The 27,704-nt window shown below is 34.5% G+C and overlaps 1 protein-coding gene across 1 annotated transcript; it reads left to right on the forward strand.

Moving 5' to 3' along the window:
• Positions 1-26,960, forward strand: LOC149791811 (uncharacterized). The gene is made up of 17 exons (XM_089970321.1): positions 1-92; positions 2,738-2,891; positions 4,237-4,410; positions 4,816-4,938; positions 5,645-5,723; positions 8,561-8,708; positions 9,656-9,794; positions 10,744-10,899; positions 11,954-12,023; positions 14,772-14,875; positions 17,979-18,068; positions 18,742-18,771; positions 19,118-19,338; positions 22,574-22,649; positions 23,705-23,782; positions 25,828-25,860; positions 26,294-26,960. The coding sequence occupies exons 3-17, from the start codon at positions 4,252-4,254 to the stop codon at positions 26,393-26,395; spliced, it is 1,608 nt and encodes a 535-aa protein (XP_089826447.1). The 5' UTR covers positions 1-92; positions 2,738-2,891; positions 4,237-4,251; the 3' UTR covers positions 26,396-26,960.
• The last annotated feature ends 744 nt before the right edge of the window (positions 26,961-27,704 follow it).

Here is a 27,704-nt window from a genome sequence, read left to right on the forward strand (position 1 = left end):
TACGTAGCGAAAACTTCCTTTTGTTGCTGCACTGTTGTACTGCATATATGCTGTTTGGGAGAATTCGGGAGCACAGTATAACTGTGTAATAGGCAAGTCCTTCCATATTTATATATGATTATGTATCTGTATTACATTGCTATTTTAGACCTACTAGTACATTAGTTGCAAAGGTTTAAGTCTCAACAAATCGAATTGTTTTTTTGTCATAGTGTAATGTTAAAATACTGTATATATTATATTTTTTTATTGTTTTACTTTTATTATGATACGCCGTATGTGTTTAGTCTCTTGAAGGCCACATTAGCTGTGAAATGTTAGGATTTCTTTGAACCTCGGCTATATTTTCTAAAAAATAATTTCCAGATTTATTTTCTCTTTTGCAAAATTCATTTTGATTTTGGAATATTCATTTTTTAATGTCGACCATAATTTTTAGAATAAAATCTCCGGACATGATTTGTCGGTCCACTCGTCACTCTATGCTAATATCTGTTTAGGTATTTAAATGCTGTCAGCGACAGCGACACACAAAAAATACATCGCTATATTTATCTTTATGCAACTTTTCTTTTATGAGTAATTAATATGGTTTTTTTTTCTCTTCACACCTTGGTTGTGATAAATAACTGTCTCTCTCTCTCCCTCTCTCTCTCTCTCCCTCTCTCTCTTTCTCTCTCTCTCTCTCGTGTATCTAATCAATCGTGCCTTGTATTTATATATTTATTTGTTAATTTATTGCTACGAGGGCAGATGGACGAATGGGCTGAAATAAAGACATGTTTTTTCTTTATTTTATTTTAAAAAGGTGACTGACGTTAAAGAACCATTATCAGTAGATTTATTATTATTATTATTATTATCATTATTATCATTATTATTATCATCATTATTATCATTATTATCATTATTATTATTTTACCGCATTTAACAATGAAGGAAAGTAGTATTGACTTTAATTATATATATATATATATATATATATATATATATATATATATATATATATATATATATATATATATATATATATATATAAGATTCCACTACACTTTTAATTTTCTCAATTACATTCCATATCTAATATGAGCGTATAAATCATTAATTATAATTTATTGTTTTAATAATTGCTTCACATCGCCGTATGACGCACATTAAAGACAAGCATGTCAATGACTTGTGACTTTGTATCTATTAGTCTGAAGACCCTCCCCTAAAAAAAACCAAATACGTTTCTCTTGAATCACATGGAACAATGACGATATGTCTGATGGCAGAAAGCTTCACACAACACAAGCGAAACTAATGTTGGGTTTTTAGTTTGTCAGTCATTTGTTATAACAAAATGATATACGTGCTATAAAATCACATCACATCCTCCACCATAACCTTCGAGATTTCCCGCCATACTGTGTACATAAATGAGAACCGTGCAGGTTTTGTTAGTAAAACCCACAAATTAACAAATGGCATTTCTTTTCAAATCAATTATTATGGAGTGTAAACTCCTGAAATATGACTCCTTACTTAATATAGATCATGCCCAAAAATAAATTCATGAATTGATTCACATGACACTAGTGTGCCCTTAAGCACTGTCAGTTATAGCACATCAGGTTGAAAGTTGTGATATCCGGGAGTTTATTTCTAATCCATACCATTGTTAACTTTTTAAAAAATGGTATATTTCTGTTGTAAATTACTCTCTCTCTCTCTCTCTCTCTCTCTCTCTCTCTGTATTCACCATATTAATAAGATAATAATCATGTGTACATTCAGGTCATTAATTTTCTCATACTTTAAATAAAATGTTCACGACATTAACAAAAGAAGGAACATGTGTTATCTAAAGGAAACCTATGAACTCGTTCGTTAAATATTCATATTTCTTTTGGATTTTTGCTTTTGCTTTCTTAAATTCGTATGTACATTAGACCAGGTGTCATATTTCATGTGTCATATGTAATGTATTCCAATGAATGGAAGGCACATATTACCATAATGAAAATCTTATTTAATTACATACACACATACAGACAATTACACACATAAATACACACATGCACACATATCTATATCTCCAGCTCATCTTTAAGGACAAATATCAAAATATTTAATGCACTTACCAAACGGAAGCTTACATTCAAGATTATCTGCATTGTGAACAATCGTAATGTTTAATGGTAAAATGAATAATTGCAAATCACAATTCCTCTTTCATATTTCCGGCAATCTTTATGTTATCCAGTTTAAAACTCGCCAGTGAATATTTGCTGTGTACGGACAAATGAGCAAATCAGTGTGTCCCGTTATGCACCTATCTAGCGGTAGTCCCACACGCTGCCTTAACTTCGTTTCACATTTATGATAAATCCCATATAATATGGCCTATGGGTCGTAATAATTTCGTTCATCTTGAGAGAACGAACAACGGAAAGTCAGTGGCCGTACTATCGGACTACAATACGGTGAACTGATGGCAAGGTCAAATATCAGGTGGTCAAGTCGTCCATGGAGACCTCGTAGTTATGAAACGTCTTGAGCACAAAATTTGAACTCAGAACGCACAGTAACAAAATTGTGCCTATAATTTTAAATTAGAATAAAATATAAATGACGAAACTTTTACTATTATATAACTCAATATGTTACACAATTTCTGCTTCCATTTCCATGGCATTATGTAATTTTTTGTTAGTTTCTGTCTTAACTCTATCTTCCGTAACTATGATGCCAGTATTGCAGATTTTCATGGACTGACGTACGATGTGAGCGCCTACGTAACACATACAAGGACTTCAGGGGCTGCAGTACCTCAGTGCTTAAAAGAGTTGAGTCACAATAGTGGATTAGCGAGCCACGGTAGCTGTGCTTAATATTCAAGATTGACGGTAAGTGAGTAAAATGTCAAGGTAGTTCCGTGCGTAATGTTCCAGGCTCAAAGTCAGTGGAATAAGTTCGATTCAGCGTCTGTGATGTGTGTTTGGGCAAGGAACTTAATTCCCATCGCCTTGTCATTTAATGATTTTTCATGTCCGATTGTGCCGCCACACATCAATCAAGTAAGCAATCCATCGCTGACTTTTCCGCGTTACTATTGGTTTGATTGTGCAAATAGGTTAATTGTGGGTCCCGAGTGGCCGAGTGGTCTAAAGCGCTCTCCGCTACAGATCACTGCCATCTCACCTCTGTCCCCGATTCGGCCAATGTGGGTATGTGAGAAAGCCTGCCAGTAGCTTCTCGTGGGTCGGTGGTTCTTTCCCGGGTTTTCCCGGGTCCTTCCTCCACCATTAATACTGGCCGCCATGTATAGCCTATCTTGTGCTGGAAAATGGCTTTAAACCCCCACAACAACAACAACAACAACAACAAAGAGGTTAAGTAAGTATGGGCGTGAATGGGAGACCCTGTTAAATCCACACAAACATAATAGTAACCTCGTTTACATAGTGTGGTCTGGTTCAATCACATAATCTAATCTGAGCGTATGAACGCGGCATCGTTCTTGGAAAACATAAGGGAAGTGCGCTAGTTTGAACTTCTTGGGCATTTTTGGAATACCTCGCTAATTCAAATCGACTATAATATTTAAAGATAAAGCATTCCAGTTGTCTTTGCCTAACGGCAAACAATGGAGCTGTATTCCGGAGAACGAAATGTGTAAAATACACACACGCACACATACACACACATATACACACCATGGAAAGTACACTGCACGAAGTTACCTATGGGATTATGCATGAATGCCGCGACCAAAGACACTCATTGTTATGGGAATCATGGATGAAGTAATTCCGCTTTCTTAAATCGATCTATTGCTAACATTGCTACCAACATAGCAACTGTATCAATGGAATTTCTACAGCAATTGTACTTTGGAAGGAAACGAGAAAATATCTTGCCCAGATTCAATGATGCATGCAAGGTTTGGTAAAGAATGCAGTGGAAATTAATAAGGCTAGGTTAAATCAAATGACACCAAAGGTACTTAACTAAATCCTTTCACATCCTGCATGATCGAGAATTTTAAAAAAATAAAAATAACGGAAACTTTGCCAAATTCATGATGCTCTGTCTGATAGATAATATGATGTCAATCTCTTTTCAACTTTTTCCTGTTCAACCGATTTGTTGCTTAAAGTACCACCCTAATACCAACATTTTATTATTATTTAAAGATACTTTTAAATTTGCTTGCATTAATTCATCTATTTTTTCATACCTATATAATAGGATTGCTCGACTATCATGGACGAGCCTTTACTGCCCCCGAAAGACAATGCGGGGGACAAGATTCGTAACTATGCGTCCATCACTAAAACGGAACAGAATGGACCAGAAAAAGGAATAGGAGGATTCGAGATTACCCAAAGACAGATTAATATCCCGGGATCAAGTACGAACAGAGTATGTATTTTGTGTGTGTGTGTGTGTGTGTTGATTTATATGTATCCGGATATTTCTGCTAATATTATCTTTGTCTTTTGTTCAATTTATCTAATTTTTGTTGTTGATAAAATGCACACATGTGTACTTTTGTATATACATGTAATCTTTCCTTCCAGCTAACGCCTCTTCTTTCATGTATTCAGCAGTAATTAGTTTTGTCAACTGTACACGTCACTGTGCTATTTTGTAAAAATGTTGACAACAATCTTCAAAATATTATTATTTATGTAGATATCCTTGTCAAATTCGATTTTTAATGGCTACCTAAATACATGTTCTGCAATGGAAGCAATCCAGTGTCACTTCTAGAACAGCTTTTATAATTAATTTGTAGTCAGCAAATTCTTCATATTTTTACTTCAGGGCAAGTTCAGTTTTCGGAAGCTGTGGGCATTTACTGGGCCGGGCTTTCTTATGAGCATTGCCTACTTGGACCCTGGAAATATAGAGTCGGACCTTCAGTCTGGGGCTATTGCCAGATACAAGGTTGGTTCATATTGCAGAAAAAATGGCGTAAAACTTAGTATGAATTAAAGATGATTGATACGAAAGAAAAATTATATAATTTAATCTTGAAGGCAAATCTACTCCATAAAATAAATGCATTAATATTTACTAAACAGGAGAGTGGAGGTATACATATAGGTCGGTTTGTTCGTGACGTAACGTACCAACTGTTTCTTGCTTCATACTTGCTGAGGATACCCTTGATATTACTGTCATCTTTTTACCCAGTTCTAATGAGATAACAACTACTTATACCCGTGCCTTATGGTTTTTATTTTACGATACCTTCAATAACTACTTTCCTGTTATGCGCGCTTGGCAAGCAAGCACGTGCTTAAAATAAACGATTGTATTGAATTGGCTATATTACTTTCAACTGGCAATTGCTATTAACAGGGTTCTTACTGTCTTTGAAAGTCTTTAACAGTTTGGCAATGAGCAGATTACCATGAGATCTTTAAAAGTCTTTGAAAATTGAAGGGGAAAAATACCATTTCAATTTCTTTCCATAATCCCAAATAAAATTGTGCAAGGTTGTTTCACCATTCTCACTATTAATAGCACTACCACCATCAAGGATACTGTTATACTTTTACACCAGTTATTAAACTATATATATATATATATATATATATATATATATATATATATATATATATATATATACTCATTCTGCATGTTCCAGCTACTTTGGGTGCTGATGTGGTCTACAGTTTTAGGTCTTATGATGCAATTTTTGGCTGCTAAACTTGGATGTGTTACCGGTGAGTAATTGTCCATATTTTATTTTCTGTCTACCTCGATGCTGAGACAGGCAGAGAGAATACTACTACTACTACTACTACTACTACTACTACTACTACTATATTAATTATTATTATTATTATTATTAGTTTATGCCTTACTATTTAAAGCAGAGAAATATATATCGCACTCTCCAGACTGTTGTGTTTAATTTGTTTTGCTGCACATTTTTTAAACAATAAACTTAAACAAGTTTGTAATACAAGCTTTTACGGTCCTAATTCGTTGCATGAGCATGTTAGATACATATAATCGTGAATGTCAGATCTTGAACATGTTCATTCTGTTCTGTCTCGAAACCATTTCGCTTTTTACTTATGTACTACCGTCCTCATTTGAGGATCTCCACATATTGTACCTGCAATGATTTCTAAGGTCGAAAACTTGTGTTCTTTCTTTAAAAATCCATGAATCCGTTGGGGATCATTGACACTTTTCCAGCACCGATCATTATTGGTACACCTTATGCTAATATTATCGATCATGACATTACAAAAAAATAAAAAAATAAAAAAATATCCAATTTAAATCGCAAGTAAAAGAACTAAATATGCAACATCTTGCATGTCCATCTTGGATAACCCAAACGTTCCTGATATAATTATTATGCATTTTAGAGTTACCGCATTTTTGTCTAACATTTTAATAATCTGACCCCAAGTATACATTACCTTCAAATATTTCCAGTTCAATTCATTCGTTCTCTTAGAATGAATAAAGTACTATAAATTAATATTTGAGAGATCGAAGAAAAAAGTTGAAAAGATGGATGATATTGTTATCAAACCTTCGATAAGGAATCCCGCTGTGAACAAAAGTTACTCAAATAAAATCTCCATCTGCGCAATAACGACAGGTTCTTCTGAAAACATGACAAAAGGCGCAGCTATCATAAGTACAACAAGGACATGTTTGCAGGAGGACACATATGTTTTCTTATCTGTTTCCTGCTGATTCCTGACCCAACCGTTTCTATCCATTTTCTAAAACTTACAAGGCAGGTCATTCAGATAGAAGTATAACTTAAAAATTAATTTGTGAGAAAAAATGAAATACATCAACCATGGTTTGACACAAATTGCAAAATCGCTACAAGAAAAGTTGGGCTTAAAATTTCTTTAAAACAGTATAGATGAAAAGTCACTTCAAAATCGTTTAACGATTATAAATTTCAGAGAATAATGTTTAAACCAACAATAAGAAATAAGCGAAAACAGTGCGAAACAAAAGAAATGCCCATGCATCGATACAGTATTTAAAAAACCACTAAAGAATTTGGTCCAACAACCTCTGTAACTGCTAACCTTTTAATTCGTCTGGTAATGAATATTTAGATTAATTAGGTGATATAACATTAGTAGTCATAGTCACAATGATCAGAGAAGTTAATTGTCCATTGTGAAGAACTATATGAAGATATGAGGAATTATGATGTGAGTCTATAACATGTAAGAGAAACAATATTTCTGTTCAGAATGAATTCCATTTCATGACTACCGAATTTGTCCATCATAGTCAAAATTAAGAGGAAAGTTTTTAAAAAATCTCGATAAATTTCTCTCTTGCTTAAACAAAATGATAAAAGATTTAACAGTTAATCTAGCGTGAATGATTATCAAGGCTACTAAATCTACAGAAATGTACTTTCAGGCATAAAAACATGTACTATAGTGCTGTGTTCGTTCTTATTCCAATACGTTTTATTTGACCATTTAAACAAACATGCTTTCCAGTGGCAGATGCAGATCCCATTACACCGTGCCCACAATAGGGTGGTCAGCCATATAATAAAAACAATCTTCCCTCGCCATTCCCAAAATGTTTGAATCGGTAATACAGAACAGCGGTGTCTCCATAGCAAGGACATTGTTTGATCAACCGTATCTTTAACACGGATATCTCGTTCAACCACTAGTGTACCCGCGTCAGAATTACTGGAAAAGGGGAGGTGGAGACAATATTTTTAACAGATTATGTTTGATGAAGAGTTTTGCATCTTTAGTGAAGTAGAGATAAATAAGTCTAAGCTCATATAAATGGTTACAATTCTCAAATGGTTTGCAACGAATTTGATAAGTAATCAAATCTTTCGCAAAAAAATAAATTTACATTTTGTAATTTGTAACTGAACTACGCAATGAAACGTCAGGTGTCGGAGTCAAGTTTTATAATCCGAGCTAACGTAAAAAAATGTATGACTATGATATTTCTACTTCTGCTTGATCTAATTAGAACTTTCATGATTGACCTCAATCATGTCAAGTCTGTGGACTACAAAAGGTGCCCGAGCTCTCCAGGGAGGCGATTAATTAAACTTAATAATATAAAGCTGGGCATGTTTTTACACACCTTGTGAAATGAAAACATTTATGCATTACTTACATCCACTAGAGAATCATCACATTTCATTAGTTTTGATAAATGTAAGCAATAGTATCTCATATGATATTCACATTAAGTTTATGTAACCCTGCCGCCCCAGAAGGGAGCGAAATGTCGAATCACGTGAGTACGTTATGTACAGCGTAAAGAAAGAGATACGAAAATATATTATTATTGTTATTTTTATTGTTAGATTTGTATATTGGTTCATACATGTTTAATCTTTAAGAAATAATTTTCAAATATAATTTAAATTTACATTATAGTTCTGTGTTTTACTTGGTAATATACAAATCCATAATAATGCGATAGATTTGTGTATCATCATTATAATTATTATATATATATATGCATGTATGTATGTATGTATGTATGTATACGCACACAAACTCACTCCCTGACGGCATTATTATAGGGATGAATCTAGCTGAGGTTTGCAGACAAGAATATCCAAAGTCGTCCAAAGTAACAATCTGGTTGATGATAGAAGCGGCCATCATCTGTAGTGACACACAGGAAGTCATAGGGAGTGCAATTGCCATAAATCCGCTGTCCAATGGAGTGTACGTATTATATCGCGACAATGACAATATGTTGCGTGTGAATTTTCAATTGCTGATTCTGTATTTTTTTATTATAAATAACCGACCAAATGCTGGCATCTGCGATAGGTTTTCTTTAACGCATTTCAGGCTAGGATCATGTTTATCGTTATGATCGTATAAAATCACACTTGACTGAATAAAGCTAGTACAATTAATATGACAAAAATATGTAATTTCAATATGTAATTTCATTTAATTTTAAACACAATGACAGAAGTATACGGAAACCAATTGTCGTTCTTTCTTAAAATGTAGACTGGCTGCTTAAATCGATTGATAAGGGCGCGATGGTGTACGGGATACCTCAAAGCATAACGGATATTAACTATAACCCTAACCCTTTTAATGTGTCAGTTCGCAAAAATACTGAGCATTTACATTCTATTATGGAAACACATCTAGCCATGAAAGGCGAGTCGTCTATATAAATAAAACGAACAAAAACTGCATCAGCGCTGCGTGAAAAGGTCCGTATTTGTTCATATGGATATCAAAAAAACTTTTTCACATTTACACTATTATCCAAATTACGCTACTACATATGTAGGCATAGCCAAAATAAAAATAAAATTGACCGATGAAGAAAACTTTCATAGTTATGAAATTATGTGTGAAAGGAAATAAGGTTAATGATTACTCAGATACGGAGAAATTCGAAATGGTGTGAACATACAATGACCATCGCAGTCAAAATACCAAAGCGCACCTTGCTTATTGACATACATTCACCAGATGTTCACAACACTCTTTGGACCGTATAGCGTTTGAAACAGAGTTTGAACACCTGCTGATTGAACGTCACTCGTCTGCCTGCGTTTCTATATTGTGGTTGCGTCAGGCATTGCTTGTTCTCAAAATTTCAATTATGATTGTATGACATCTTACTCCATTAATTTCCTATATAGGGTTCCAATCTGGGCAGGTGTATTGATAACGGCTGTTGATACTTTCACTTTCCTGTTAATGGAAAATTACGGTCTACGCAAGCTGGAGGCATTTGTTGGATTTTTGATCACCTTAATGGCTTTCTCCTTCATGTACATCGTAAGAACATGCATTCTCCCCCACCCCACCCTCTCTCTCTCTCTCTCTCTCTCTCTCTCTCTCTCTCTCTCTCTCTCTCTCTCACACACACACACACACACACACACACACACACACACACACACTGTATGTGCCTAATTTTTAGATATGAGTTTCTCTTTTTGTTTACCATGTTTGTGATTTCTCAAATGATGACCAGTTGTGGACGAATACGTCTAATCAATTAAAATTGAAAACAATCTGAAAACAAAAGTCTGGGATCATCTTTGATCATATGTTTAATAACAATGATTTCTACAATACATCTAACTTTGTTTTTATTAAATATAAACCAAAAGAGCAATTAAGGGAGTTAATTTAATTACTCAATGAATTACACAGAATAAGAAATATCGAGTAACACAGCAATATATTTGACCAGTTTAATCAAAAACGTTTCGATGATTTTGAAATCATCCGTACCTTTTCTATCAATAATTATTATATATTGTGAGACGCACCAAAATTTAGAAATTCTAGAATACCAGCTTTCAATTATCAGCTGCCAGTCAGGTGTTGTCGTCGAAACAATCCGATTGGCTGGAAACCAATCTTGTTTCGGGAAAAGTGATAACCAATGCGTAATGAAGTCCTTTTCCGTCGGACTGTCTGATTAATACGGCGCATGCTATCCTAGTCTTTATACGTTAAGACTGTTTCCAAAATGTACACTAATAGATTCAGTTAGTAATAACTTTACTTTGTGTGAAATAAAATCATTTCTGTTTAACAGAAAATGCTATGCTAATTAGTAGACGTTGTTATCTTGATTCCTCCGATTTGTCAATTAGTTTATGGAGAATGTCGTTTTCATTAGTAAATAGATAATTCTTTAACGAATAGCAGTATTTATGCCCAATAGTTGTTTTTTTTTAATTTAGGTCGTAACACTGTATTTTGTATTTATTAGTATATCCGTATCAAGCCAGATCAGGGAGACATTTTAATTGGAATCTGGTTTCCATGGTGCCAAGACTGTAATAAAGACGCCATCCTACAACTGGTAGGCATTATTGGGGCGGTCATAATGCCACACAATATTTACCTCCACAGTGCTTTAGTTTTGGTAAGATATTCATATGCTATACATCCATCCCACTTCCTTTCCCTCCATGCATTGTTAAACTCCTTCAGTATATAGATGCATTTCTTTCGCTTCAGTCTGATCTTTTAAATTATACAAACTTATTATGCCACAGCCTTTATTGTAAGTTTGTCATTGTATCATTGTATGATATATCATGTCTGTCATGGTATCATTGTATGATATATCATGTTTGTCATTGTATCATTGTATGATATATCAAGTTTGGCATTGTATCATTGTATGATATATCATATTTGTCATTGTATCATTGCATCATATATCATGCTTGTCATTGTATCATTGCATGATATATCAAGTTTGTCATTGTATCATTGTATGATATATCATGTTTGTCATTGTATCATTGTATATATGTTTCTCTCCATTCTTCTCTCTTTCTCATCCTCTCTCTTACTGTATATATCTTAATCTCCTTCTAAGTCTATCTTTCTTGTACACTCTTGCCCTTCTCTTGTGAGAGCGTCCGCCCATTCCCGCCGAGTCAAACCAATGACATTAAAATGGTACTTGGGGCTACCTCGCATGGCGCTCAGTATTAGGAGGTTAGTGTTAGGACCGGTCAGCTTGATGCCTAGATAATGTGACTGGGTGGGATATTATGCTACATGTCTGCGGCATGATGCCTCAGTGCTAGACATCTGTATATGCTGCCACACTGCAGACATCGTTGCGATATAAATTAAACTGTTAAAGCTACGGTAAAAATGTAAATCACAGTCACACATGCCCTTCTCTTCGTTTTTTATTTATTTTTCTGTTCGGTCACTTCATCGCTCCCACCTCTCTCTCTCTCTGCCTGTATGTCGCTCTGTTCTCTCTGCGAGCGTATGTGAGTTAATTACCTCCCCTTCCCACTTTCCTCCAGATAGATATTTATAATAAATGGTCGAAATAATGGAGAGAGAGAGAGAGAGAGAGAGAGAAAGCATGCTCCGCCTTCTAATGATAAGTGTAGGCAAATATCTCATACACAATACTGATTTTCTGTAGAATATTGCTGTTAATATTTCAGTCCAGAAACATTGACAGAAGGGATAAAGAAGCAGTTCGGGAAGCTACCATGTACAATGGGATTGAGTCAGGTGAGATTTTCTTGTTTAGAAATACGTGTTTATGAGAACAGCACTTGGGCGTTAGGGCTGATCATTTGTTGATCTACATTTCATTTGTACGTATGGTCATCGAAGTGACATTCTTATTTGCAGCATTAAAACATGAACAAAAATGTAATATTTCAACGAAAGCCATATCAAGGAAACAAGAATGTAATGAACTCAACGAAAGCCATATCAAGGAATTTGATGTAGATATGACATGGCATCTCATTTGTGCCGCTTTTTTATATTTATTGTAGGATATTCAGAAAAGTAATGAGAGTTGGACACTCGTTAAATTTCAAATAGTCAGGCCTTTTTTGCAAAACAAACTTTGTGAAGTCATGCATTTAGCGTAAATCACGGTGAACGTACCATATCTACATCCAAACATGTTTCCCGTAAACTGCTCAGCCCGTCCCATGTTCGTGAAAATAGTGATTCTTCAGAGTTCGACCACTACTAAATGAAACGTTCCTTTACTTCCTATACAACCAGGATTATGTCCCTACTGTGAAAAATCGCAATACTAATTTAAATTACTTTATGAACAAATAAAGAATCAAAGCTACATTGTGATACACACAGCCGTGCTTAGAAATGTAACATAATTATTCAACGAGTGTAACATTTTAAAGAATTGATCTTTGCATCATGGGATAATATGCTTAGAAGTTTGGATGATATAAAAGCGTTGTCAAAGTCATTTGTGTCACACAAAAACATTTCTGTACATCTTTTTGATATTTTAAAAAAAAAGTCAACATTTTATAGTCTGTTGTATCATGTTTACTTATATTGTTTGTAACTCGTAGTGTATGATTTTATTTAATTTCCGAAATTTTTATTCATGATTATAAACTGAAGAATATTTTTTTGTTATAAATTGTGTACATCATTTGAATCTGTTGAGAACGCAAAATGCGTTCGATCGATAAATAGATGTGTATGTACGTGTTAACAATTAGTTATAATAATCTTTAAAATAAAACTTAAAATCGCGCCTATCGAGTAGTTTCTCAGTGACTGATGGGATATGGAAGTTTCGAAAATAATCTCACTCGTTGCATGAGGTTAAGCGAATATGCTTAGTCCGTCAAATATCAATAATGCATGTTGTCACGTGGGGTCTATTTCGAAGTAAAGCCGCAATATACGGTGTATATAAGGTGAAAATTAAGCATTCAGTTTGATTTCGATTTCTGGAGTCATTCACACGTTTTATGTTTCTGATGTAAGTCTGAATACGTTGTTGATGTTGTACTTAGATATTCTTCTAGAGGAAAAACATTTGTTTGCACTGTTCAGTGGTGACAGAAAGTGCTCATTATTTGAACAATAATATTCTTCTGGAACTGTTATAAATTATTCTAAAGTAATCTCGACAACGTCACAGTTCTTAGAGGACCAGTACATTTATTATACTGTAAGTTCCTGTACAATTTTTTATTTATCACTTTATTAATTAAATTGTTCTTTTAAGATTTACAAAACTGATTGGTTTTGCTTTCTGTTTTGTTACTTAAGTTTGTGGCTGTAGATTCGTAACACTTGAATATTGTTTTGTATCACGACCAAATTTGAATATAAAGTGCTGAATCAAGATTATGGATGTATCTCAGTAACTATACGACTTTTTTTCCCTTATTATATTACTCTGACATATATTTCATATTTCGGTAACTTGATTAGACCTCAAAATAAATTATGTCCCCATTTGATTACGCCTTCACTATAAAGCTCTCCATTAAAATACGGTTGCTTTATAAGGCAAGTATGGTCCTGAATCCCTTTGCGTTACGTGACAATAAAGTTATATACACCGTGTACTTCCTTTAAAAGGCTGTCTCATTTTAAGGCGATATGCACTGTTGTTTTAAGGAGAGGGTTATGATAAAGTGATAATGCGTACTCATGCATTTATGGTGAATCACGGTAAGTGTACCATATTTACAACAAACATGTTGACTGTGATGATAATGCATGGTGCTTTTAGTCTGGATTTTGTGTCAGATGAAGTCTTGACAAATTTTAAGGTAGGGCTAGTCCTTGAAGGATGCTTTACAGTGAGTCTTGCATCTTCACTGCAAAATAAGGTTGTCATGTGTGTTTATTTACAAAAACAAACTGGTATTTCCACAGGCAAACCGTATGTACGTGTATGGTGGGTGGGTTGACGTGGAGGCAAGCATCATTTATTTTAAGCTGCAAAGTCAACGACAAATTATCATGAAGTGTCAATGATTAGATGACTGTTGTATTAGACTGATACACCAATTTGTGGATGAAACAGACAGCCGCATGGAACAGGTGTTAAAGGAAGGTTTCGATGTTCAAGAAAGTACATTTCTTGGGAGTTGAGACCTTCCTTCTAAGAAGCGGTCAAGACTCAGAGAACATTTGAAATTATGAGAGAGAGAGAGAGAGAGATAGAGAGAGAGAGAGAGAGAGAGAGAGAATAATTATACCTTCAAAGAAACTAATACAGAAATGGAATTAAACCCTTCAAGCCCTCCAATTCTTGATTGCATACCTGAGAGTGTAACATATTTCAAATTCCCGTTTCTTATAACAAGCAGTTCTACCCATATTCAGCAGAGTCATGGGGTAGGGTGGGAATATGAGTCTTAAGGACTGATGAAAGCAACAATAACTTGTTTACCCTCTACGTGTGAATATTCTTTGGAAATATTAATATTGAATATTAATATAATAACAATTATAATCTAATTTCAGCTATCGCTCTGTTCCTATCCTATGTTATCAACCTGTTTGTTGTGGCCGTTTTCGCTGCCGCCTTTTATGGACCACAGTACTCTGATGCTGGACTTAGCCTGGCGGTAAGATAACATCAGATTGCCTAGTACGGAGTCTCATCCCGCCTATCCATTAACTCGCAGCTACATTCTTCAGCTATTGCTAGAGACTTATGTAGAATCATTCATCACATATTATACATCAAAAATAAATAATAGGCTGACATAGCAGCTTATGGTCAACACATTATAAATAGATAGACTAACACAGCATTATAAATGGATAGGCTGACTCAGCAGCGTATGGTCAACACATTATAAATAGATAGACTAACACAGCATTATAAATAGATAGATTGACGGAGCAGCGTATAGTCAACACATTATAAATAGATAGACTAACACAGCATTATAAATAGATAGACTGACACAGCAGCGTATGATCAACACATTATAAATAGATAGACTAACATAGCATTATATACAGAGAGACTGACGGAGCAGCGTATAGTCAACAGATTATAAATAGATAGACTAACATAGCAGCTTATGGTCAACACATTATAAATAGAGAGACTAACACAGCAGCGTATGGTCAATAAGTATTATAAATAGAAAGACTGATACAGCAGAGTCTGGTCAACGCGTATTATAAATAGATAGACTGACACTTTAGCGTATGGTCAACAAATAGAATGCATTGTTAGAATGACACCGCGACAACAGCGTTTATTCAACAAATATTTTAGCTCGATATATTGACACAACAGCGTATCGTCAGCAATATTCTAAATCGTTAGACTGACACAGCAGCGTATGGTCAACAATATTCTAAATCGTTAGACTGACACAGCAGCATATGGTTAACAATATTATAAATGTGTCGTTAGACTGACACAGCAGGGGATGGTGAACAAATACTGTAATAAATTTGGAGTATGCCTATTTGTTTATAGTACTCTATTTTAAGGATTTCTTAGTTCCTTTTAGATCACTTGTTTGATTATTGGAGGTCGGTGCTGGAGATATAGTCCTCATACCGAACAATTAACCAATTACTAGGAACAAATGTCACCAAATGAAGTGTTAGTGAGACTTCATGATCTCATGGTTTACGTTAGGTGAAGTCAGGTCAGAGCCGCATGAGTGACCCTGGAGCTCAGTAGTCCCTATTAAAATCTAATTGTGTATATTGATTGTGTGACTACATGTGCAGTATGTATGATTGAAGACTGGTAAATTATAAAATGGAACAAACGGGAAAGGACTGTTCCGTCGTCGGCAGGCGCCATTTAAAGTTGCTATGGTGGTGAAAATGGTGTAGAGTGACAGGCGAAATGTTGCTTATAATCATGATTTTACTGCTCTAAGGTTGGCGTAGTAAATATAGTTCTCTGTATTAGGTGGTTGAATTGTATAGTTTCACGGCGTGAAATACGTGGGGTACGTTACAGAAAGTTAATGAAGAGATACCATGAAGTTGTGAGGTTGACAGGTATGGGAATTTTTCAAATGTTGCTTAAAATCATGATTTGACTGGTCTAAGGTGGCGTAGTAAAAACTAGTTCCCTGTATTAGGTGGTTGAATTGTATAGTTTCTCGACGTGAAATACGGGCGGCACGTTACAGAAAGTTGTGAGGTTGACAGTTAATTGGGAATTTTTCAGATATGTGGTAATGTATTGATGGAGTCAAATTATTTATAACTTTGACCCTTTGGAATTTCCAGTTTACATCAATAGTTCTATGGGGGTCTTTGGAATCAGAGGAAACGCATGATTTCTAGCGGGATTTGCACCATAGTTGATATCGCTTGGTCAAGAAACCCCTCTGGGTTGTTACAATACTTTATATCGGTAGACTGACAAAGAGGAGAACACCTTTTCGATACATTTTGAGAGCGAACAGGAGTCCTATGAATGCTGTGTAGTAGGAACCAACATGAAACTGAAAATTGACACAGTGTTGTGTTGAGTTGAGTACATTCTATTATAGCATCTATCATGATGGTCTTAATGATTCGAAACAAAACAAAACCGTACATTCAGTGAGACTAAAATATATTTTTATCAGCATCTTAAAGGACAAGTTCGAAATAATTTATATTGGCAGTTAGTATTGATGGTTTTGAAAATACTTTGCAAGCCAGATACTGGTCACGGCACACACACACACACACGCACACACACACACACATGCGCGGACGTACACACATGTGTCTATAGTCTACCCTCGTTATAATGCCAAGATTCGTTCACATACTGGCGCTACAACGAGGTCTGACCGCAGCGATGATTAAGGCATGGATATATAAGCCATAATGTAAATATTAAATATAAAAAACAATATATTTAATGAAAAGTAAAATAAAGACTCATTAGAGAAACATTAACCATATTAGATAACTAATTTTAAAATGTGAAGTTCAATCGGTTTTGAAGACATCAGGAAACGTCAATTTAAAACCATTGCAGATGCCCACATCGCTTGACGGTAAACTTAAGAAAGTCAAAAGTAAATATCATTTAAAACTTCGTCCTGACTGAAAGAATTTCCTTTATTATATGATATCGGAAATCTAAATCTTAAATCAATCTGATAAATACTGAAATTAAATGTTGAAGATGTATTTCACGAGTCTTCTTATCTTGGAATCTCCATGACATAAGCGGTGATTTCAAAATTTACACACATCAAATGTCTCTCTTGCATCAACGCGGAAGCCGAAAATAATAAGAATCCACTAAATTCAATAATTCTTTGAAATACATACTTAAAGGTTGGAAGCCAATTGAAATAGCTGGCGGAATCCAATGTTGTTCTAACGGACGCATTTAGTGCAGTAAATTGCATTTATGTCCAAAATTTAAGCTGGCCGAGTGTGGTTTATGAGGGTGGTGGCATGATGTCAGAATTATATACTAGGAACAATCCTAATGTATTGACGATAAGCGAGAGCGCCGGTATAACACGTGGTCTTATGGTTTTAGACCGGATATCTATATCTCCGTACATGTCCATCTATCGGCCGGGTGTTGTTATATCGCGTGGCATTATAAAGGGTGTTTACTCTAAAAAAATTTTTAAATCGCTGTCATTTTATGTATCTAGGCGTTCTATGCCAGTTTGTTTGCACGTCTGTCTGTCTGGCGTATCAAATTCACGTGGCACTTCTTTTTACCTGCAGGGAACGTGGCTGTATGAAAAATATGGGTTATCTATGAAGATTATCTGGGGCATTGGGCTTCTGGCTGCCGGTCAGAGTTCTACTATGACGGTAAGTCAGATTTATTCTTAAACAAAATAGGGTATTCATACCTGTCATAAAAAGTATTCTTCTTAGCCAACATGGTTTTAGCATCAACATTTGCTGAATCCTTTAGCCAAGACTATTATGACGTAACCGCATACCATACGGCTACCGCAGATTACTTGGTTGAATGCGACAGGCAAGTATAATCGGTTGGTCGAGTCCGATACAGCATGTGCCGTGTTTTTGGAATGCGAAAAAGCCGTTACAATCTCGGTCTAATGCGAAAATTACACAAGGTTGTTGCCTGCGTTCTACACAACATTCTTGTTGTAATAATGTGTGTGTGTGTGTGTGTGTGTGTGTGTGTGTAAAGAGAATACATTTATAATTTATATCATTATTCTTTGAGTAAATGTATGACAATTGCGCAATCATGCATCCATTAGAAAAGGGATTCATTATGCTGGGAACCTAATACTTAATGTGTGCAATACTAAGTGCATGATCACGTCTAAGGTGTTCAACAAGGACGGAGAATATTTTGAATATTCAGATAGCTATGATACATTTGAAATACCACATTAAACTATTACATTTTTCATTGCTCATTCTCTACATTTGTTCATAAAGCACGACTGCAGAAATTGTTTTGTATACAGTTAAATATATGCTTATATAATATGAAATTACATTTCAGGGAACTTATGCTGGCCAGTTCGTGATGGAGGTACACCATTCTCTGTCTGTCTGTTTCTCTCTCTCTAGCGCATCACAACTATACATGTTATTTTGAGCGGGTGCCGATAACAAATGAATACATATATAACTTCAAATTCCATATATAAATACCATATAATCATACTCATGAAAAATCTTGTGTGATGTTGAGAAAAATTCAGAGTAAGCGATCGTTTACGTTATACTCAGTTGTAGCAAGTCTGTCTCCAAAGAGGGAGTCCTTATGTCCCTTTTCCTGAAAAATATGTCACTTAATATTCTGAATATAAACGCTCATTTCGTTCGGTCATTGAATTTATTTCCCTATAATCATGTCTTTTGTCGACTTTTCAAAGGGATTTATGAACATAAAATGGACTAGATGGAAGCGAGTACTCCTGACCCGGTCCATTGCCATAGTACCGACCATTGTAGTGGCTCTCATAGCAACCAATGACCTTGACAGTATGAATAACTGGCTGAACGTTCTACAAAGTGTGCAGTTACCGTTTGCCTTACTGCCTATACTCCATTTTACCAATAGTTCACGGATAATGGGCGAATTCAAGAATGGAAGGTAACTGTTATTTGGTTTGTTGTACTTGATCACTGTTTACTTCTCTTTGGATACCTAGCATCGAACTCAGCAAAAACGGCTAAAAGTTTCATTACAAGGAAATAAATTGTACGATTATCTAATAATGAATATAGTTGCACGTCAGTGTCCTTTAAAGCGAATGTTAGTTAACAGTGCCGATGGCAAAACTTTATGACAATTTCGTGAGTATACTAACTTTCCTAATCATTTGAAGTATAAATGGTATTTTTCCAGTCCGTTGTTTTCCAGAAAAGTAGTTTAAACAATAGAGAACTGATATACATTATAGTCACTAATATAAAACCTGATTCAAAAGGAAGCTGTTAATTGCTGTTCGTCAGTGGTGTTACTACAAAGAAGTGAATGCCGTTTACCGATTTATAGTTTAATTTCATGTCTTCGACCAGTACCTGACCGCTCCGATGACCTAGTGGTTAGAGCGTCCGCCTCGGATGCGAGAGGTCGCGGGTTCGAACCCTGTCCGAGTCATAACAAAGACTTATACAAATGGTACTAACAGCTGCCTCGCTTGGCGCTCAGCATTAAGAGGTTACTTTTAGGACTGGTCGGCCTGGTGTCAAAATAATGTGATTGGGTGGGACATGATGCTATATGTCTGCGGCATGATGCCCAAGTGCCAGACATTACTATAAACTGCCACATTGTAGATATCCTAGCGAAATGGCTGAACAGTTGTTACAGTTACGTTAAAAATCCAAATACACTCTCACACACTCGATCCGTACACCGATTGCAAACATGGTTTGATCAGGTCGTGGCAACATAGGACAATTCTTTTGTCACTAAGTACCATTTATGGTAGTAGCATAGTGCTTTAGAGGTTTATTATCATTAGCAGGTCTTTTTCTGTTGATAACAACCCAAAATATTTTGCTTAAGAAAATGTAAATTTTATTATTTAATTATTCACTTTGTATATTTAATTTTTTTTAGGAGGGTTGTATTTTGTGATATATCTAGTTCTTAATTATACAGATGTGTTTAAAAGGTTAAGACTTTATTTTTATTCGTAGTATTGACAGTTTTATTACTTTCTGAAATCTGGTAGCGTTTAAAATGATCCATTAATGTCAAATCCCAATGCGTGCAATTTGTATCGTATTTGTCGCATGATGTCGCACGGAAAATATGAGCAGTAATACAATTCCTTTCATAATTCAATGCATAAAATATAAACAAACTAATTAAAGAAAAATAAAACAAACAAATAATACGAAAACAAGCATGTCGTGAATCTGATACACTTGAGTGACAGATGGTCATACTTTGCACAGGTCTAAACACATGACAAAAACGGCGGATCTTTATAATGTTATATATCAGTTGAACTCACTGAAAATTATTTTTCTTGTTTCACTCTAGTTAATTATCAAAGTTCTTTTATTGGAAAATCTACTATTTCACAGGCTAGAAATAAACAAATATCGATATTGTAGAGTTAACAGTTCTCATACGACGTGAGAAGCTTTCGGAATTCGCTTTTATTGGATCACTGTGCGCTTCCTTTAATATAGTTCTCCCATTGAAAAACAACTCCGGATAACTGGAAATTAATGGCATTTTGTGTTTTACGTGCTTTTCTTTGGCACATTAATTCAAGCAGAATAGTTGGTGCTGAGGCAATTGGAATATAGAGAATTTCAAAAGGACTCACTCAGAAAACATCTTTGTCTGATCCATTTATAGGATTCGAACCAACACACTTTCGGTCACGATCCGGCACTGTCTACCGAACCATTAAGGACCATATCTCCGTCACTTATACAAAGTAGGCGGCACATCGCACCTAATGATCTCCGAACCATTATGGGTTACAAAAATAATTTTAAAATTTTTTACTTACATATAGGTTCTCTCTCTTTCTCTCTCTCTCTCTCTCTCTCTCTCTCTCAGCTGCGAAAGGTGACTCCAAAACATGGCTCACATCTTTTATCAAGGGGGATCATCTTGTTGCAGCTTAAAACTCTCTTTATCCGAGATTGAATAAACACTGCAGCTGGGGTGAAAAATAATTTTTAAAGAAACGATAGCGGCTCGTGTTCAGAACATAATAAGTCTGCACAGTTCAGAATTTTTTGAAGCAATTTAAAAACAGCTCTAAACTTTACTTGTATTTTGCCAGTTTTGTTATAAAATTACATGTTATAAAGTTTCTGACACCCAAATAAAATAACAGATTGTAGTATAAATGAGCTATTTTTCAAAACTTTTCAAAAAGTTTGAAATCTGAACTAATCCAACAACTATCCTTCTCTCGTTATGTCATCAGTACCCTATAGATAAAGTATGCATGATACAGAAATCCACAGCGACAACACAGCATCCTTCTTCTCTCTCATCGAATAAGGTGTCGGCCGTCATTGGATCTACTTTCCTTCTTTCTACTAAATATAATTTTTTTTTGATTGATGAACTGCTTAAATCAATAGTTACCTAATTCGTTTTTGTGTTGATTTAACATTATTCATTCAGGTATTTACGCACTTATGTTGTTTGTTCACAAAAAGCTCATATTTACTGACCGAAAAAAACCCAACATGGCTGTAGGTGAATGTAGAAAAATTCTGACCTAGAGCATGAATTAAAAGAGATCATTTTTTACTAAAAACTGTTTTAAAGATAATATGAAGATATTAGTTAAGAAATAGCAATGCTAGAAATAAGTGAGGAAATTTAAAAACTTGCCGAGAATTACTGACTGGAAAAATTTAATTAATGAGAAAATAATTTATGTAAGAATTGGACTGAATTATAGGAACAATAAAAATTGTGTACAACAAAGCACTGATAACTTCAATGCCTGTACCAATAAATGATATTTGCAATAAACCTTTTAGAATATGGCATCTAAAGTACAGACGACTGGTCCATAGCTGTACATATTATAGTAATATTACGCTATACGAATATGGCAGCGATCATAAATACCGAAAGGGAAAGATCTACAGACAGGAATTAGAACGTTGTCGACATTAACAAGTTTAGAGAGGCAAATTAGAAGCATTTACATAAATATAAAAGTTTCTTCAACTGCTGCACTTTAAATTTCTCTCTTTCTATTTTCTCTCTCTCTCTCTCTCTCAGCATGCGTACTAGCATTTATTTATATAAAGAACGACTTATTTTACTCTTGACTAAAACTAAATGCTCTAATAAATGTCAGTCAAAACTAAATACCACAACTTTCTTACAGGACTCTGAAGACTGCAGTCTGGGCACTTGCCGTGCTAGTGATAGGGGTAAATTTCTACCTCGTAGCGCTATTTCTGGTACGTATGGTAGAGGTTTGGACCTTTCAATAATTTCGTGTTCCTGACTTCTAGTTTGTTTGTCTATTGCTGAAACGATGCTATTGCTGGAGAGATATAAGACAGGAAACAAGATATGGAAGAGTGATACAGCTTTTTTTAAAGATCAATGATTTATGTACAGCTGGAGTAAGAATGTTGATACGATCTCGATATTGAACTAGCAGTCATATTGCTTCGAAGAATACTGTAAAATCTTGGAAACAACAATCACTCTTTTTTCTCTATATAGATCGGATGACATGTTCAGTTTTTCTGAAAAGCAATGATATGCCTGCAATCCCCAGAAACTTGAAACATGATAAGGCACAAACAATATAAAAAAATAAAAAGAACACATTTCATCGAGAATTGATGGTTTTAATGTAAATGTTTAACGAGTAATCTTTCATTGTAACGCTCTCAAATGAAGCCACGAAGAATAGTACCTTTTAGAGAGACCGCCTTAAATGTGAATTGTATTATGCATACAGTAGTCCTACATGCAAATGCCGTCGATTATAGCCACTGAGAATATCAAATCAAGGTGAGACTGTCTTATAATGAATTACATTATACATATAAATCTACTATCACCTGATGAAATGGGATACATGACCATTCCCACTTTACCACAGAATCCATATTATACTAAAGCGAACTACATTGAAAGTACTATTTGTTTTGATCAACAGACTCGTTTCACTTACGCGACATTTGCCAATTAAGACCTTTATAGTTTCCTGGCCAAAACATATTTTCTTTTGGTGTGGACAAATATACTGATTTGATGTTTTTATTGTTTTCATTTCCCCTATCTTAAAAATCACATTTAGAACAGATGTAATTTTCTTGGGAAAATAAATTTTTTTTCTAGAATTGGTTTTAAATCGATTTTTCCAATTATGACCTTTTTCGATTCTAGACACAGGTTTCGTTCCAAAAGTGTACCGCCCTCGCATGACCATTTCGTCTTTTTCTAACCTTATCTGGTCAATAGTAACAAGCCTATTTGAGTCTCGTGTTTTTTCTTCCAGGGCAGTGATCGGCCTTGGTATGCGTACCTTATTACAGCTCTGATTGTTGTGGTGTATATGTCCTTCATTTCATACTTGGTAAGTATAATCTGTACTTTTAGTGTACAGAAGATAATTCTATTTTTGGTTGTTAATCAACTGATCGAATCGGAACCTCCTCAACCTTTTTCCATCGTATATAGAAAAGAAACCCCCAAACTCGTATGTAAATAATATCATTTTGTCCAACCAGATGCACCATGTTCAAATGTTTTACGCTCTTGGCGCAGTCAGTGTAATCTCCCCTTACTATACACCTCTATTCTTTTCACAAAGTTGATCATTTGAATATGGTGTATTTGTATTTGGTTTGCTTCTTTTCAGTTTCCTATTTCAGTTGCACCTCATTTGTTTTATCTGAGTATTTATCTTGTTTTAAATACCGTTATTTCATTTAGCGTATTCGTATGATATTTGTTTCTTTTTACATATATGTTAGAATTAATAATACTGTTTGAGCTGTAAACATTTTATTCTACAATTATGCCTGTTTTTGTTCCGTTTTTCTTGATTTTTTTAAAGTTACTTATTTTGCTTTATCTTCATATTTATGGCGGCATTTGTTTTCCATAATTGACAGAGATGTTACCAATGAATAATCTGTTAGTTTCACTAGTAAATTTCGTTCAGTCCTATAGTCAATCCAGTAGAATAACAGCGCAAGTGATCCAAAATGGATTAGTTTGTTGGGAAATTTCACGCGAACAAAATGTATGTTTGTTCTGCAAATTAATGTGCCTACGTAAATCCAAGGTATACTTTTGTCTCGCAGAAATAGCCGAGGTACGTCCAAACGTAAGAGGAACGTAGCAACGGTTTCTTGTTATTGAAACAAAATTATTTGTTTTCATTGCAAACATGCTGGAATAAAGCTAGAATCTAAAAGTACTTATATTACATTGATTATTGAAACGTTGTCGGATATTATTTTCGATACCTATCATTAACTAAATATCTGTTCTTGGATATACAGCTGGACGTTCCTGCCACAGCATTTACGAATTTGGAAAGTGACACTACTATTATCTTCGAGTCTCTTTCAGAATGTAGAAATTATACCACTTGCATCGGACAGATACGATGTTTTTAATGACTACTCAGCATTGGTTACCATTACTTACGGTGCCGTTGACGTTCCCTGGAGAGCAGTATGAATTAGAAAACTGTCTAATTTCTCTAATTGTAACCCGAGATTTGGGCCAAAATTCGTGTTCTTATTTCTATAAATTTCATTGGAATTAAAAGTAGAGCACGTAGAGTATGAATTTTGTCACTGTATATTTAGGCAAGTCTTCATTTGTATCAACAAAAACAGCACAGTGTAATGACTGATATTTTCCATCAAATTTAGAGGATCAGTAAAGAAACATGAACAATCACCCGCTTAAATGAACAAATAGCTAGTTTTGGTTAGTTAGTAATTGAGATGACGTTGATGATTACAATATTTCCGTGTTACACCTTACTATCGATACTTTATCAATATGTAACGATGGCATGATTTTTCGTTCCTTGCCTTTACTGTTCTTCTTTTCATTTCTTTGTTTTGTCTGGGACAGTTTTGATAGATGGTTATGACATCGCAACAATACCACAATGCAAGGCAAACGACAAGAGAACTGTAAACGTTGGTGATAAAATTAACCAAAATGTCCAAACACGGGAAAAAAATTGTCACATAGCTATTGCCACTCTCTCAAACTAAATAATTGTTACACGTGATTTGAAACAATTTAAAGAGCTGGCCATTCTTTTGCTTGTTTTTGGAGTATTTAAACAAATAAGTTTAAATGAGTCCATATTATTTTGCCATCCAGGGATATTTCTAAATCACTAGTCAAGTGATCGTATTAAGTACTTTATGAAAGAGCTAAGTTGAAGGAAAGAAAATACTTTACATGTTATTGTAAGGGCAATGCACCATATAATAAATATGTGCATCTTTTATCAAAGAGTCAAAGTGTCATATTTCCCTTGTTTCCTAGAAACAACTGTTGGCGCAAAGTATGTTGCAAAATTATTCTTTAAAATGCAAATGAAAATAAATTTCTTTAGTTTCAACTACTTCTTAAAATATATTTCAGGCAATAGGACCCTCAAATGTATTAGCTCTCAAGGTAAGAGTCTGTTATGTTCATCTATGTATTTGCTGTAAAACGATAACAGTTATTACATACATACATACATGCATACATACATAGTCTAAATATCTTACAGAGTACATAATGATATATATTGTTCAGTCCTAAACATTCTGTAGTTTGTATAGGTAATGAATTGTGGAGCAATACATTTTCTTTACGTTCCTATTTTTTAGGTACATACCTACAATATGTCTGTAAGTTTCTTTAAAGGGTAAAATTGAACGAACGAACGAATGAATGAATGAATGAATGAATGAATGAATGAATGAATATGCTCCAAGATTTATGCTAATCAGTTCCTTCTGATCTATTAGGTATTGACTACGCAGTTTTATAGCTTGTTACATTTCGTTACAGTTGAAATTATACCGGTGTTTAAGGAAAATCTTATTACATTTCGTTACAGTTGAAGTTATTCCGGTTTTTAAGGGAAGATGCAACTAAAGTTGAAGAGGAAATTTTCAGAAGAAATTGTCTTCTATATCCTGTATTACAGCCAGATGCATGATGTTTATATTATATGGACCTTGATAAAATGAATGAAAGAATGGAAGAGAGGAAGGGATTAGAGAAATAAAGACAACAGACAGGGAATACATGTTTAAATAATAAACTTTGATTAAGCCGTTCAAAGTAAATTTTTCTTTTGTAAGGTTTAAATTATAAAGTCATTACTTGATATGTATTTTGCTATAGTTGAGCTGTTTAAGTTGCAAAATTTCCAATTGATATTTGTGTTTTTTCTACAGTTGTAAAGTTGTAAATCATTACTTAATATGTATTTTGTTTTACAGTTGTAACGTGTAAGTTCATCGAATGATTTGATTAATGCGTTAGATAAAACGAGGGATCATTTGTTCGGTGTGATTTGTATGATTGCTCTAAATCTGAAACGAGATAGAAATAATTTTACAATAAAAGTATTGAACTGGATATCGTAGCAGATAATGTTGAGCCATTTTGAAAATTTCAATTAACCAAATAATTAAATGCCAATAGGTATAATTAAATGTTTCCCTCAATAATGAGCATGACACTGCCGGTAACAGTAAAATGTGTATATGTATATATTTATCCATGTTTATTTTGTAGCCGTTTTCTCTAAGTCTTTGATCATTTAAGGTCCAATGTTATTACACGTTTTCATCATATTATATCGCCACTACAGAAGATGCTTATAACTGGCATGACTTAAGTACCATTTAATATATTCGATTGTGTACACAGTGTCATGGTGTACCTTTATAGATGTACCTTGGATGCATTTTGTTTCGTCAACACCATCGTGAACATAGTTATGTCCCTTCACAATAGACTTGGTCTCTTGATATGGGATGCTGTTTTTAACTAACGTTGCTGTGCAACCTTTATACATAACTGCAAGCCATTTGTTAGTTTGATTGCCAGTTGCATGATGCTCGAATTGATTGCAAGAACTCAAATTATCTAAAGCTTTGTTTTGATGTGCGAGATTATAAAGTAATACAGAAAGGTCAGGCACCATGAGTGAAAAGTTGTGACTGAAAAATGTAGCCGTCAAGAAAATGTAGCGAGTTGAGAATATAATGAAACAATAAATGTAGTGTAATAATTAATTTAGAAGGACAATGATATGAGCATGACAGATAGAGGAATTATCCATATACAATGTGAGACGTAAGGTACAAATATGTAGAAAAACAATATAGTGAGTAGAAGATCTATGTTATGAGTAAATATAGTGATTGGTCAGTGTAGAAGAGAATGTAGTGGACAAATAAATGTAGTGACCAGTAAATGTGGACGAGCAGAAAATATAGTGACCCCCAATTGTTGAA

Source organism: Sinohyriopsis cumingii, chromosome 9 (assembly GCF_028554795.1).
Source record: "Sinohyriopsis cumingii isolate HCF-2022 chromosome 9, ASM2855479v2, whole genome shotgun sequence".
In the NCBI taxonomy this organism is placed as follows: domain Eukaryota; kingdom Metazoa; phylum Mollusca; class Bivalvia; order Unionida; family Unionidae; genus Sinohyriopsis; species Sinohyriopsis cumingii.